General features: G+C 35.3%; 1 protein-coding gene across 20 annotated transcripts in view; it reads right to left on the bottom strand.

Annotated features, from left to right (window-relative positions):
* Window positions 1-14860, bottom strand: part of DLG1 (discs large MAGUK scaffold protein 1) — a 276922-nt gene that overhangs the window by 152805 nt on the left and 109257 nt on the right. For 2 of the 20 annotated variants that reach the window (XM_073023769.1, XM_038003111.2), the window contains exon 1: window positions 6330-6942. The exons of 16 other annotated variants lie outside the window; for them this stretch is intronic. In XM_073023769.1, coding sequence (XP_072879870.1) covers window positions 6330-6563 — 234 coding nt within the window. In that variant the 5' untranslated portion in view covers window positions 6564-6942. Of the gene's footprint in view, window positions 1-6329; window positions 6943-14860 lie in introns of those variants that run through there. 2 more of the 20 variants (XM_073023770.1, XM_008009624.3) reach the window with 1 other exon arrangement.

Below are 14860 nucleotides of genomic sequence, written 5' to 3'. Positions count from 1 at the left end.
GTTTGGTTAGTCAATATCAAAGGAGACGATTTCCACCAATTTCCCTGGAAAATAACCTATCAATCAGAGTTAGCAGTTTCAAAGCAGTTTAAGAAGACTATCTACCTACCCTAGCCCTATATGTAGTCTACTTCCAGTACAAAGGCGCTACACTAATGAATATGAACAATTCCATTCCTTGGAGATGAAGAAAAAAATATATTTTATCAAAAATATTTTATTATCATTACACATGAGACAAAATGAATGTAATATGTATCGATAAAACGGTTAGGTCAATTAATCTAGGATGGTCCAAGATGGAGATGTCTTGGTGTGCATTTCAGATCTGTTGCCTGGTGGGAATAGTCAGAAAATAAATGGTTGTAACAGAGTGATCCCATATTCCTCTATTTACTTGGGAAGTCTGTATTTATGCCTGTTGTCTCACTTTAATTATTAATGGTTCCCTCTTTTCATTAAGGTATCCTAGTTTGGTCTGAGTTATACAGTTATCCCAGTTTTGAGGAAATTGAATGGTTTCTCTTCTTTTCTCTCCCTACCTCATTTCCTTGTGTGTATTTCTTCTCAGAGGGCAAGTAAGAATCATCAGCTAGAGAACCATTACAATGCTAAAGAAAGTGTGATGCATGCTGCACAGAAAGTCTAAGGCAAAAGACAAACCATCTGCTTCGGCCCTCCTTAGCACAAGTTCGTATGTCCCTGTCTCTTCACTCATTCATCAAGTATTTTCTGGTTATCTACAACGTGCCAGCCACTGTCACAGAAACTGAGGACACAACAATAAACAAAACAGAAAAACCCCACCCACAGGGAGGTAACAGTCAGCCAAGTAAAAAGACAGATAAAAAATTTATGATAATGAAGAATCAGGTAAGAAGACAGAGTAATGTCTGGAGTGAAGGGGTGCTACCTTAGGGGAAGCAAAGAATATTAACAAGAGAGAAATTAGATGTCCACTGCTGCAGTTCAGGTAACAAATTATTGACTCAGTAGTTGCAGAAGTGTTGAAAAGTGGCCAGATCATAAATATATCTTGAATATTAAGCCAATAGGATTTGGTATTAGACTGGATATGGAGCAAAGAAAAAAGGAATACAAGATAATGTTAAGGGTTTTTGTCTTCAGCATCTTAGTGAATGGCATACTGAATAAAGAAGATTGAGACCAATAAAACTAGAAATTCCCTTTTTAATATGTTACCTTTCAGATGCTTAACTGAAGTGGAAATACCGAGTAGAAAGTTAGACATAAAAGTCTAATGTATAGGGATTAACTCCGGAATAAAGATAGAAATATTGATGGTATTTAAGGGCATAGGACTAGATAAGATCACCAGAAATGTGAGTATAAAAAGAGAGTTCAAAGACAGAGCCCTGAGACATCTGAACAGTTAGCAGCAGGAAAAAGGAGGATACTATAAAAGAAAATGAGGCCGGCAGAATATTAAAAGAGCAGTACTATCCACAAGTCAAAGGAGAAAAAAAGAATTTAGAAGAGGGAGTAATCAATTGTGTTAACAGTGTTGTAGGGTCAAGTAAAACGAACACTGAGAACTGGCCATTGGATTTGATAATCTACACTCATACAAAGAGGGTTTTTTGGCTGGCTGTTTTAATGAAAGATATTATAGCAGGGGTATATCCTGATGGGACTTACAGAGGCAAGTCTAGGGGCAGTATAGAGGCAAGATAGATGATGCAGTGAAGAGAGAAGGGGATTTTGGAAGTTCTTGAACAACCAAAGGAACTAAGATCTAGTACCGAAGTGAATGGGTGAGTTTCAAGCACACAGACAGTTCATTCATTTTAACAGGCTGGAACACAGAGCAACATTATTTATTTGAGAATAAGAGCAGGAATTAGGTATTAGAAGTTTCATGTGCAGTCTGTGAGTTGGTATAGAGAAGGCAGAGCTGCAATCTGGATGGTTTGGACTTTTTGTAGTGACTGAGGCTAAAAGGGATGTAGGATCTAAAAATAGTCCTAATGATATGTTTCGGGGATGTTTAGGGGAGCTTGGTAAGAAGTGGATAATCACTTAAATTTAGTCATCTACATGTGACTGGTTTTTACCAATTTGTAGAAGGGAGTGCTAGGAGGGGAGGAAAGGTCAAAAACCTGGTAGTCTCATCAAGAATTTGAAAGGTTCTTTGGGGCACCTCCCTTAAACCCTGTAACTAAAGGTGTTGAGACCTCTGGTTCTTAAAAAAAAGTGGATGGCTTGTACTTACAAGTTAACTTCATCAGTCAACAATAGTTACTGAATGTTTGAATGTACTTGCACTATCCGAGGTGCTATAATTTCTAATAATCTATGTCTGAATTTGTTCATATACAATTAGAGTTAAATGATACAAAAATAACAGGTGCACCTAACTCTAATGTAGCACTTACTATGTGCCAGATGCTGTTCTAAGTACTCTATTAATTTATACATTAAATGATTTGGTAGAAGTGACTCAATGACACTGATACTGTTATTATTATCTCCTGGACAATATATCCAATGCATAGCTCTAAAAATTAAATCCTCTTTAACTCAGAAGGCACCTGTTTAGGACAAACAATATTTTTTAAGTATACAAATTAGCCTAAATATTTTTCCACACAGGTACTTGAACAATGTTTTCCTGTATTTTTAACTTAGGACAGGGTTTTTCCTCTAAGCAGATTATTCAACTCAGCTAATATTTACTCTTTAAGAAAATTTTACTATTCTATTTCAATTCTGACAAGTTATGTCTGTTCCATGTTTCTAAGAATAGAGCTCTGCTGCTCTTAGCTTAATTTGGCATTTTAATTGCTTTTTTTGAGGGGTGGGGGAGCTTTCTGAATATGTATAATGATCTTATATGTTGAGATTTTCAAGTAGTCCAAAATGTATGAATAGTTGCTATACACACATTCAAAATGACCGAACACTTCACAGCTAAAGTTCATAAGATTACTACTGTCATTAATAAATGTTGATATCACTAAGTAAATAAAACTTTTCACCTAGGTGTTAATCAAGTAAAGTCTAGAAGCACTGCGCTGGCGTTCTTTAAAACCCTGCTGAATATAAAAACTGGTCCCAGATTGGAACAGGACTGCGTATGCTAAGTAGGATGGGGCCGATTATTAAGTGACCCTACACACAAGAATAGGAGGGATGCTGAGGGTGAGGAACCAAGGAGGGCTTGGCAACGCACAGAGAACTTTTTCTATATTAAGTGGTTTGAAATTAAGGACAAAAACACTATGAAGCCTCAAACAGAAAAAGTTTTCACCAATGTAATTCATAAGAAACTCATTTTAATTTAACATTAAAAAACAAAATAACCCCTCAAAAAACTCACAATGTAAAATGAGATACAATCAAATGATAAAACTTAGAGGCAGTCTGTAAGCTATTTGGTTATCACTACTGAGTGGGGACTGAAAGGGGTGAGGAAATCAGGGGCATCCGGGAAGTGTGACTGGAGGATAATATGAAGAATGGAGGGGAAGAAAGGGCTGTGGAAAAGGAGATGGGCTGCTGGGAAAAACCAAAGACACTTGTGAAGGAAGAGAGAAGATCCAACCAATACAGGTACTCAAGAGGTATCAGATTAGGTTGTCATGTTTTGGAAGGCCAGGAGATAACATTTGAGGTGAATGGAATAAAAATTAATTAATTCTATAAGCATTTATTAACACCAACTACATGCCAAACCCTGAGGAGCTAGGTGTCTTGCAAAAGTTTATAACCACTCAACTTCCTTATCATTCAAAAAACATTAATGACTTCCTACTGAGTTCCAGGTACCATAGTAGAACATGGCACACAATCTTAGTTATGAACATGAATACCTCCAGCAGACAAGCAATTTAAATGAATCTATAAAGTACGGTTTCTTTTTATGTACTGTGGTATATTTAGGGGGATATTAAACCAGATAATTTTTATACTATATTTGGGGGGATACTAAACCAGATAATTTTCATACTAATAGAACTTGACTTACAACAACTCTCCAATCTGCAAAAAGTATCATGTGGCTTAGTCATAAGGAATTAGATTCAAAGGTAATCTTTCTATCAAATCTTAAAGAGTATTTTTGACACCAGTGAAATAAGAGACCTCTGTTATTTACCAATCACAGTACAAATCACCCTATTATATTCAAAGGTATATATTATATGCTCAAAGTATGAAATTTCAATCTACGTTGTTTCTAACAATAAATCCCTTGGTGCTGCAAGAGAAAGCTGCCAGCCAGGAGTCAGTAAGTGAAATTTTAAAAAATATTCTAGCATCAACTAAGATCGAATTATACCTAAACTTATTTTTCAGTCCTATTATATTTTAACTTGTAAAATGAACTCCAGTAAGTTATTAAAAAAATTAGGTATATAAACTATCCAATGTATCAGTTATAAAAATGTATAAAATGAAAAACAAAATGTGGGTACTCCAGTGCAAGAAAAACAGAAGCTAAAACCTCTACCCTAATACCTGTATTTCTAGAAATAAAATAGAAAGGTAATGAAAAAGACAGGATGAGAATCAGGAAAGAGGTCTGAAAGAAATAAAAACTATTAATAACTCACATATTAGCATGCAGGAATACTCTGAACCAAAGTGGGTAAGGGGATAACATTTAAAATGGCTTTGTAGAATTGATCAGCAAATAGAGGTCATCACTATTTTAGCGCAATGATAGCAACGTTTTGCTCCAACTCCCAAGTAACTATAATGTAATTCTGTGGTTTCAACAGCTTATACATGAACTACTTTTCCTGTCTTTTCATTTGCATGCTTTTAATAAACTGAGTGACAAATATATCAATGCTAGTGTTATCTGTGTATACATATATAGAAGGGTGTGTATTTACATAAACCATATATATATAAAAAGTTTTAAAGATATCTTTTTTGTTGACAATGGAAAATACCACGTAGTATTATCTACAATGAGTAACACTGTCAACCTTTAGTCTTTGCATCCTTTTGTGATATATATAATTGTAGTCAAAATAAGGTTAGTAAAATTCATGGGGCAGTATTCAATTTAAGAGTTCAATCAATGGTTGCCCATTCAATAAGTTTTGATTGTAACTTAACCTCAATGCCTACGTAATGACTCCCCCTTCCTAGGTAATTCTATTTCTCCCAAATATTTAAGAAAAATAAGCAGAATTTCTTACTTAAGAAAGCTGATGTTATTTTAAATCCACACTTTTAAAAGACAATTATTCTAGTAACCAAAAACAGTAAAGAAATTTATAAAAAATATATAAAGAAATATAGAACTGTTGACAGTTATAGCTTATATTTATTGTGCTGCTTCTATTATTTTCTTTAAAAGATAGCTTTAAGGGAATTTATTTTAAAAGGTCCTAAGGAATGTGTATGTATGTATTTTCTTAATTTAAATATCACTGATGTCAGAGGACAAATGCATTCTCAACTTATTTTTAAATTAGACAATTTATCATCCTTTTATTTTTACTAAAGTTGAACTGACTGCTTAAAAATATTTAGAAATATGAATATTTCCCCAAACCACCCCTGTACCAAACAATAGGTATTTCATTCAAACAATTATTAATTTTTCTTTATTTTTCCTCCTATAGACAATAGTTCATTTCCTCAAAAAGTGGTGTTACGTGATTTTTTAAAAATTTTGAGACTTTTAGTATTTGCTCAACTCTTTAAATTGTGATTTTAATATGTGAAAAAATATTCCATGACTGTGTAATTGCACAAGTTCACTAATTTCAAATTAAGCTAGATAAATAATATTTACAAAACAGGATTCATTAAATTCCTTGAATAAGCCATAATATAGCTAAGATGTAAGTATATATAATACTAGCCAATTATTAAATTGAATCTATTTTCAAAACACTGAAAAATGAAAATATTTCAAAGTATCTTCTGTTTCTTTACTATAATAGTCTCCCTAAGGTTATCTAATAACATACAAAAACTAAACAACCCAGCATTTTCTTTGGTCAGACATCATACTCTATAGCATTTAGCACAGTCTAAAAAGGAGATGAGCATTATTAATTCGTATTTTAATTTATGTATCAATGGGTTTATATTTTTAGAAAAGTCATTCAATTGAATCTGAGGCTATTTTGTTTTTGGTATTACATAAGAACATAAGGAAAAATATTTCTTGCTCCCCCTTTTGTGCTAAAGACCTGCATGGATGGACAGAAAACATACATTTCTACACATACAAGGTTTCAAGCCATAAGACTATTTTTTAAATAAAAACTCTATATTAAGACATTTTTACAAAGCAAATGTAAACAGAAATAGATTGAAAATAATTTCAACAAGTGGTATGTTACCTGGGTGGAGCTGGTGGCTACCGAGATGCAGTCAATAAAGCTGTGTCTTCGAGTGAAAAATGCAACTATCTGCTGCCAGCGTGAAGGTTCTGGCTCAGCCTGCAGTTCATCTGACGAGCCCTTTTTTGCCCAGTGTTTCTGCTTTGGGCCTGCTGAGCCATGGCTAGAGCTAGTATTGCCTCCTCGACTGCCGCGAGAGTATAGAAGTGTGTTGTTTCCGAAAATGTAATTCATCTCTGCAGCCCTGCAGGTGGTTGCCAAGCAGGCTTACTTCTCTACCAGCTGCTGAGTGGTGAATGATCGGTAAAAACTGCAGCTAGAATTACAGCAGCATCACTTGTAGATCAGTGAAAATAAAAACCTTGAGAAATGATGCTCATTTTCTCAGCGATTTCTTCCTATGAAAGAGCTCGTATCTTCCCTCTGTACCTGTTAGCTGTATGATGGCTGAGTTTATTTTTGCAGACAAAAAAGACGACATAAGGTGGATTTCTTTCTCATGATTATTTTTTCACCAGCGTCTGCAGGAACCAAAAGCTGTTCTTTTGTTAGCTGATAACTAGATGGACTGAAATCCAGGAAGTGAGGTCGATTAGCAGGTAAAGAAGGATGCTATAAACACTGGACTACCAAGACCTTGTGGGGCTGCCTGATTTAAAGCACTGGGTGGAAAAACCCTGGATTACCAAGTTTCAACCACAGTCTGTAGTAAAACCCAATGGCACCTTCACTACTTATATAAATTATAAATATGAACTGAATTAAAACATACAAGAGGATTCTCTCTGCAAATAGTTCTGACTGTTTAGATGATTTCACTAAAAGAATCTTTGTCATTCATATCCAAATTTCTACACCAGGCAGGATCTTACACATCATCTGGCACTGGCTCTAAGTTGTTCAAAGGTGCTGCCTACGTTAAACTCTGAATATCTAATGATAGCGCTTCATTACAAATGGATTTTCCTTTATCATTTTATGTAATGTATTGGCTTTTAATGATTAATAACTGAGTCTCAAAGTAGATTAATTACTAAAACAAATATTTTGCTTCTGGAACTTTTATGATAAAAAAGAACTTTCAAGAAATTATCAGAATCATCTCTCTAGTATTTTATAAACATTCAGATTACAAGGTCATAAATTTCTAAAAATGAAAAAGAACGCTGGTAAATTTTTTGTTTTATAATCAGTGAAATGTGTTGTATCCAACTCTACATAAATACTACTCTGGTTCACCAAATACTATTACTTGATTGCTAAAGGAACATCTAACATCTACGTTAACATAATAGTTCGCCAGAGAATTGCCTGGGGTGTTAGTTACATATGCAGATTGGTGTATCCTCTCTCCATCAAAACATTAGGGGCAGGGGGAACCTGGGAATTTTTATGTTTCAAATGCTTCCCAAGTGACTCCTAAGTACCTTCAAGTTTGAGAATCACAAACTCCCAAGCAAGCCCTCTTAACACTGTGCTATATTAGTAAATATTACAACAATGGTCATTTTAAAACAATATGTGAACAAAAACGCTACTTAATAATTTACTATTGGTTGAATAATTCAATTTTTAAGTTAATAAGAGCATGTCATAAGTCCCAACCTCAGCCACGGAATTTTTTCAGATGTGGACTGACAAAATCTTGCTTGTCTATGTGCTTACCAGCACCAACTAGATGCAGCCTTTTGTCAAATGACAACCTTGAGGTCCACTGCAAATCCTGACTCAGCAAGAAAATACGCTACAACCTTGAGGTCCACTGCAAATCCTGACTCAGCAAGAAAATACGCTAGTGCTGTGTCTGTGACACCTCTGCTGAGATGCGAACGTGTACTGAGTAAGGGTTGAGAGCCACGTGGGACTCTTGGGGATAAGACGTTTTGTGACAGATTACACCAGAAAGTATGCTGCTTCTTCCCAAGGACTGTGCAGGCAGTAGCTGACAACTTGCGGCCCCAGACAGAGTGAGCCTATCTAATTCGGAGTAGGAGAATATAAGAAAACACTAAGGGCGGATAGGTAACTAATAATACTCTTGTGAAGGAAAAAATGAAACCTCCTGGAAAAAAATTCAAGTTTTATTATGGACCAGGTACCTACTAAATACCTGACTAGTGTGGTTTATACAAATGCTACAGTAATTTGGCCCTAAAATAAGTGCCTTGATCCATGTCTGATGAACACCTTAAGAAAAGGGGAGGAGAAAACCCAAGAACTGACATGAGTTCTGTTATTCTGAATTAGTATGGATGAAGATCAGGAATACAACTGTTGAATGCAAATCTCCTACCTCAAACTGTAAACAGTACTAACAGACAGACAATAGTAGGCTCTTAGTGTACATGTATTTAGCCTACAGAGCCAAAGAACTTAGGGGTACAATCTAAAGTTGACAGATCACTGCGCCCCATATTTCCCCAATGTACAGGGAAGAAATACTTCTCAATGTGAATTTCCTATCCAAATCCATTGACATCAAGAAAAAAACTTCAAGTTTTGAGAAAGGCTTCTTTATGAAAATGTCCTGTTACATGACCTACAAAAAGCTAGGAACACCTCATTCATTGGCCAGCAGTCAGTATATGCACACATAAAATCTACACCTAAATCACAAGAGGGGTTTCACATAAGATTAGACTGGGAGATGGAAGGCAACCAACTGTTCTTTGCTTTAGAATATCCTCTTCTCTCATTACACAGCAGAGATGAAAGATAAAACTCCATTAAAACCAAATTTAAGTTCATTAAAGAAAAACCAGGAAAACCTATTTAAAACAATGGATTAAAAGATGGTATGCAATCTAAACTACCAAAAGGAACCACTATTAACATTTTAATATGACATACAAAGAATTAATATTCTTTTTTCTGTAATGTTTTTTCTTTCAGAGTGATAACATAATCTATAGTAGAATTCTAGCCTAAACAATAGGAGAAACCTTAATTTAGTAAACTAAATATGATTAGTTCAGTGGATTACTATGTATTTCAAAACGTGATTATGAAAAATTTATGACTATGAGGAATATTTACTTTTTAATATTAAATGAAAGTAAAAACAGTTAAAAATGTGTACTGGATAGGCTCTCGGTTATTTGTGTGTGTTTCTAAAGTCACAAACCCAGCAGTCTTTAGTTACAGAAACAAAGGCAAGTACTAAATAATCTTTTATGTTTCTTTTTGAGACAGAGTCTCACTATGTTGCCCAGGCTGGTCTTGAACTCCTTGGCTCAAGCCATTCTCCTGCCTCAGCTACCCACGTAGCTGGGGTTACCACCATGTCCAGTTTACTAAATAATCTTAGTGAAAAATGTAAAAAGGTAAAGGACAAGGGGACAAGCAATACTGAAACTCTAAAGTACAAAAAAAAAAAAAAGAAAGAAAGAAAAAGAAAAGAAAAAATACAAGGTAACTACAAAGCTAATGTAATGTAAATGCAATATAATAGGCATTTTTATTACTCTTTTCTAATGTGGGCTATTAAATTTCAAAACATAGAACTGTATTGAGATAACACAAGACTGAGAAGATTGACAAGAACATAGATTTGTTATTTATCTAGAAAAACCCTGAATGTCGCATACACAAAATCCCTTCTGTATGAGCACCATCTAGTGGTCAATGTATGCAAACTATATGCTCACCTTAGTATACCAGGTCCATGTAAAACAGGTGAAATTCAGTAATATTTTAATATGTTCCAGAGATGTAAAAATAAAGTTGATTTCAAAAACTGCTCATTATATACTAGAAATAGGAAAACTTCTAATCCTCTAGCATTTGGTTCAAAAGGCCTGTATTTGCTTGTGTCCATTTTTCTGCCACTCCCATTTCTTACATTTTTTTTTTTGCTAGTGATTTCATTTCACAGTATTCTCAATACTACTGCATGAAATAAAACACTAGGAAATATATCTATTTAGCACACTTATCTGCTCATTTCCTGTTTTTTTGGTTTGATTTCAAGTCCCTCTTAGCAATGTTTACTTTATATACGATAGTTTGAACATAATTTTCCTTGCCATTGAAGACAAAAACCAAATATATATTCTTTGTTTCTTCAATGATCACTGCAACCTCCCATACACTCAATAATGCTCCTACTGTCCTCCTTGTTGCTTCATGTACATTTCAAACTTTTGGGGAAAAGGCAAGGTTATTATTTGTTCGATTTAGTGTTCTAACAATTTTTCCTAATTCTCAGTTCATTTTTAGTTTTAGAATCTTGACACTATTCTTATATAACCCCAAAATCTACCCACTGTGTCCTTCTCTTCTACATTAAGATTTTAAAAAAACTATTACATCCCCAATTTCTTTCTTGTTATTCTTCCCAACACTGGCAAGAAAGTATTCCTTTCAGAGTCTTAAATTATAAAATCATAATCATAATTACTTTATATTATAAAATATAAAATATAATAATAAAATATAATTATAAAATATAATCATAATTACTTTATTCGGGACTTTATCTTCAAGTCCCGAATAAAGTAACCCAATCACTATCTTACTTTATTCGTGATTCTAGTAAAGAGAGCCACCATCCCACCACAATAATCTAATAGATTAATTCACGGCATATTTCATGGTGGCAAAGCCTTCATAATAACATTCATCATACAGGTCTTTTAGATCTTGCCCTCATTTCCTAACATGCAACCTAAGTATCAGCAATAATATCATAAACCTTCCTGCATTTCTACAGTTTCTTGTGATTATCACCCTTCCACTGTATTTATTTACCCCAGTAACTGCCTCCTCCAACTTGGCATCTTACATATTCTTCAACACTTTGTTCAAATGTCAACTTGCTTTTTTCAGAAAACTCCAAGAATTTAATTTCTCCCTCTTTCATGTTACATCATATCTTTCCAATAAAAAATGCTAATCACTGATGTCTAACAAAGTTACTAGCCTAGATGTTTAATAACTGTTTGCTAAATGCATGTACTTGCTTGACACAACTAATATCCTAGCAGTTGATTTTTAAAGCATCTATTAAATTTTATTTTTAACATTAGCTTTTATTAGAATTGTGAAGACTAAAGCTGTGCCTAATTTACAATCTATTCAGCAAACCACTGTTATTCTAAGATACTTTTTCTTTTTCTTTTTTTTTTTTTTTCTTTTTTTTTGAGACGGAGTCTCGCTGTGTCTCCCAGGCTGGAGTGCAGTGGCGCGATCTCGGCTCACTGCAAGCTCCGCCTCCCGGGTTCACGCCATTCTCCTGCTTCAGCCTCCCAAGTAGCTGGGACTACAGGCGCCCGCCACCACGCCCAGCTAGTTTTTTGTATTTTTAGTAGAGACGGGGTTTCACCATGTTAGCCAGGATAGTCTCGATCTCCTGACCTCGTGATCCACCCATCTCGGCCTCCCAAAGTGCTGGGATTACAGGCTTGAGCCACCGCGCCCGGCCAATACTTTTTCAAATTATGAAAATAATAATTTATATCCTGCCTTCTACATGCAGCATAACAGCTGTTCACTTCACTCTAAACCACAATACTATGTAAGAGGAAAAGCTCTCTATATTAGCTTTTATTTTAAAAAACAGACTACTAGTCTAATATCTGACACTGTATTTTAAATAAACTGTTGAGCTTCTTACAACATTTATTCTGGTTTTTTAAAAGTTAAGATGAAAAAACATTAAAGCTTGCCTTATGTCAAAACAAGGGTTGTTCTCCTTCAATTTTGGTTTTCTAACAAAAAGTTAAAGGAACCCTACCTACTCTGCTATGCCTACCTACTTCAAATCGATTACACCCCTCAAATAATTATTTCATGTGGTACCTGCCACAGTAACCTATGAATGAAAGAGGGGAAGCAGGTAGAAATTCCCCAAGCAGCCTTAATCATTCTTAAATTACAATTCTATCAGAATACAATCTGTCAGAAAGTTTCAAGAACTTGAGAAACGTTCATATTCTTTTGACCCAGTAATTTGACTTCTGGTAATCCATCCAAAGGAAATAAACTAAATACTTTTCATGTCCAAAGATCACTCATTGTAGCTTTCCTTACAATGGAAGATTTTTACCAATCTAAAAAAATCTAATAAAAATGAAGGTAACAGATATCAGAGAGCTGATATGGTCATCAAATTATGGTGCAAATATATCAGGTAATAGTACGTATCAAGTACTTGAATATTACACAGGAAATATATAAGAAAATGTGTTTAACAAGTTTACAATAGGAAAAAACATTAACATATTGAAGTGTGATTTAGAAAGAAATGATAGAGAATATACACAATTTTTTTCTACTGGGGTTGAAAATCGTTATCTATTCAGTTTGCAAATATGAATCAGACAGCCAGCAAACCAAAGTGAGGGAAAGGGGACTAGTGGTTTCACTTAAGAGCCCCAGAGGATTATTTATAATTGTTTCAGAGACTGATTCTGTTAATACCCAACAACATAAAACAAAACGAACAAGGCAGAGCAAGAGAATGGCTTACAAAGACGGCCGGGTTTTCAGCTGCTTCTCATGGAACCAGCTGAATTATTACCATGGCACCCTAAGACTCACGAGAGCCTGCTGGTACTTTCTTGATCTTAACAAAATATGTCATGTCAACAAAGGTTTACATATGACTACACAAAGACTGCCACTCAGGTAAGGCAATGATAAAATGCCAACAACTGGAAGATTTTTACCAATTTCAGAAATGGTAAATGTGGAAAAGGTAAGTCTTACAACTGATGATAAAGGACATTTTAATTTTAATAACATACTCCTTTATGTAAGCCTCTATAAAATATTTCTTTAAGAAGCTGTAAGGGAGATAATCCTTTATCATTGTAATAATGAACAAAAAGCAAGTACATGTAAAGAAAAAGAGCAATTTAAAGCAGATACCAAAAAATTGACTTTACATCACTTATGGTCAGGAGATTAAGGAACGAATAAATCAGTAAGAACGCAGTGAAAATCTTAAAGTATTAATGTGTTCTTTCTCAATACTATAAATTTAAGTCTCTCACTCTAGAAGGAGGATTCGACAAATGATGTCAGAAATTTACTTGTAAATATTAATAGCTCAACACAGATAGCACAGTAGTGCAGGAAAATACCTCAAGCTTTGCATTCACGGGGGATTAGTTCCAGGACTGCCTGAGTATATTCAAATCCTCGCATATTGAAGTCCTGAAGTCAGCTATGCACTTATACGAAGTCAGTCCTCTGTATACTTGGGTTTTGCAACCCACAAATATTCTTATGTTTGACTGCATTTGTTTGAAATCTGCATTTGTTTGATCCACATATAAGTGGAGCAGTGCAGTTCCAACTCATGTTGTTCAAGGGTCAACTACAGTAGCAGTAATAGTGGCGGGACAATGCTTCGCAACTGTGCCCGTACATTAGAAACACCTGGAGAACTTGTAAACCTCCCAAAGGCCAGTCTGTATTTCAATTCACGTACCAAGATTGATCATCTAGCATTTAATTAGAAGAATCACATATGGAGATGGCTGCTAAAAGGGTTTTGTCGGCCGGGCGCGGTGGTTCACGCCTGTAATCCCAGCACTTTGGGAGGCCGAGGCAGATGGATCACGAGGTCAGGAGATCGAGACCATCCTGGCTAACACGGTGAAACCCCGTCTCTACTAAAAATAACAAAAAATTAGCCGGGCGTGGTGGCGGGTGCCTGTGGTCCCAGCTACTCAGGAGGCTGAGGCAGAAGAATGGCGTGAACCCGGAAGGCAGAGCTTGCAGTGAGCTGAGATCGTGCCACTGCACTCCAGCCTGGGCAACAGAGTGAGACTCCATCTCAAAACAAACAAACAAAACCAAACAAAACAACAACAAAAAAAGGGGGGTTTTGTCATATTAATCTTTGATTTACACCAAAAGTCTTCCCAATTATCACAATGAAGTAGGTTTTCACTGATGAAAGTAGTGGCTTATTAAAGAGCAAAATGGGATTTTGCTGGTGAAATGCATAGTATCCCAGATATGAGAACTGGTTGAATTAATTTAGAGACAGAATTCACCCTTGCTTAGGAAAGGGAAGACTCAGGAGAGGCCTAAACCCTTAGGGATAACACCTTAGGTTTAATCCGTAAGACGTCTGGAGACTCTGGGTAAACAAAATCTTGTGTCTGGAATATTGTTTTATCTGCTTAGAATGAGCATTTTTAAGGCAACAATGGAAAGCTGGGGTTTCATCAGATGTAAAGAACAGGCTACATAAAATATGCATGCTGGCTCACTGTCTGTTTAAATGTCTGCTTGTGTCATAATCTGCAAACATACCAAAATAACTACTAAAAGACCTACCAAAAGACCAGAGTTGGCCATATGCAAATTGGCTTTGGTTGGTTTGTAACAATGAGGATGACAAGAAATTCAAAACATCAGAAATTAAAAAAGTATACATATCCCAGGAGTGTTTTTGGACAAAAATAATAAATTAGATTAATTCAATCAAGATAAAACCAGGCCTGGGCTGACAGGAACAGCCCACACAACAAGACGGGAGCTCGGGCTTTAGTGTGCTAAGGTTCTCATGCTGTCTG

Source organism: Chlorocebus sabaeus, chromosome 15 (assembly GCF_047675955.1).
Source record: "Chlorocebus sabaeus isolate Y175 chromosome 15, mChlSab1.0.hap1, whole genome shotgun sequence".
In the NCBI taxonomy this organism is placed as follows: domain Eukaryota; kingdom Metazoa; phylum Chordata; class Mammalia; order Primates; family Cercopithecidae; genus Chlorocebus; species Chlorocebus sabaeus.
This window is presented reverse-complemented; position numbering and strand designations above follow the sequence as displayed.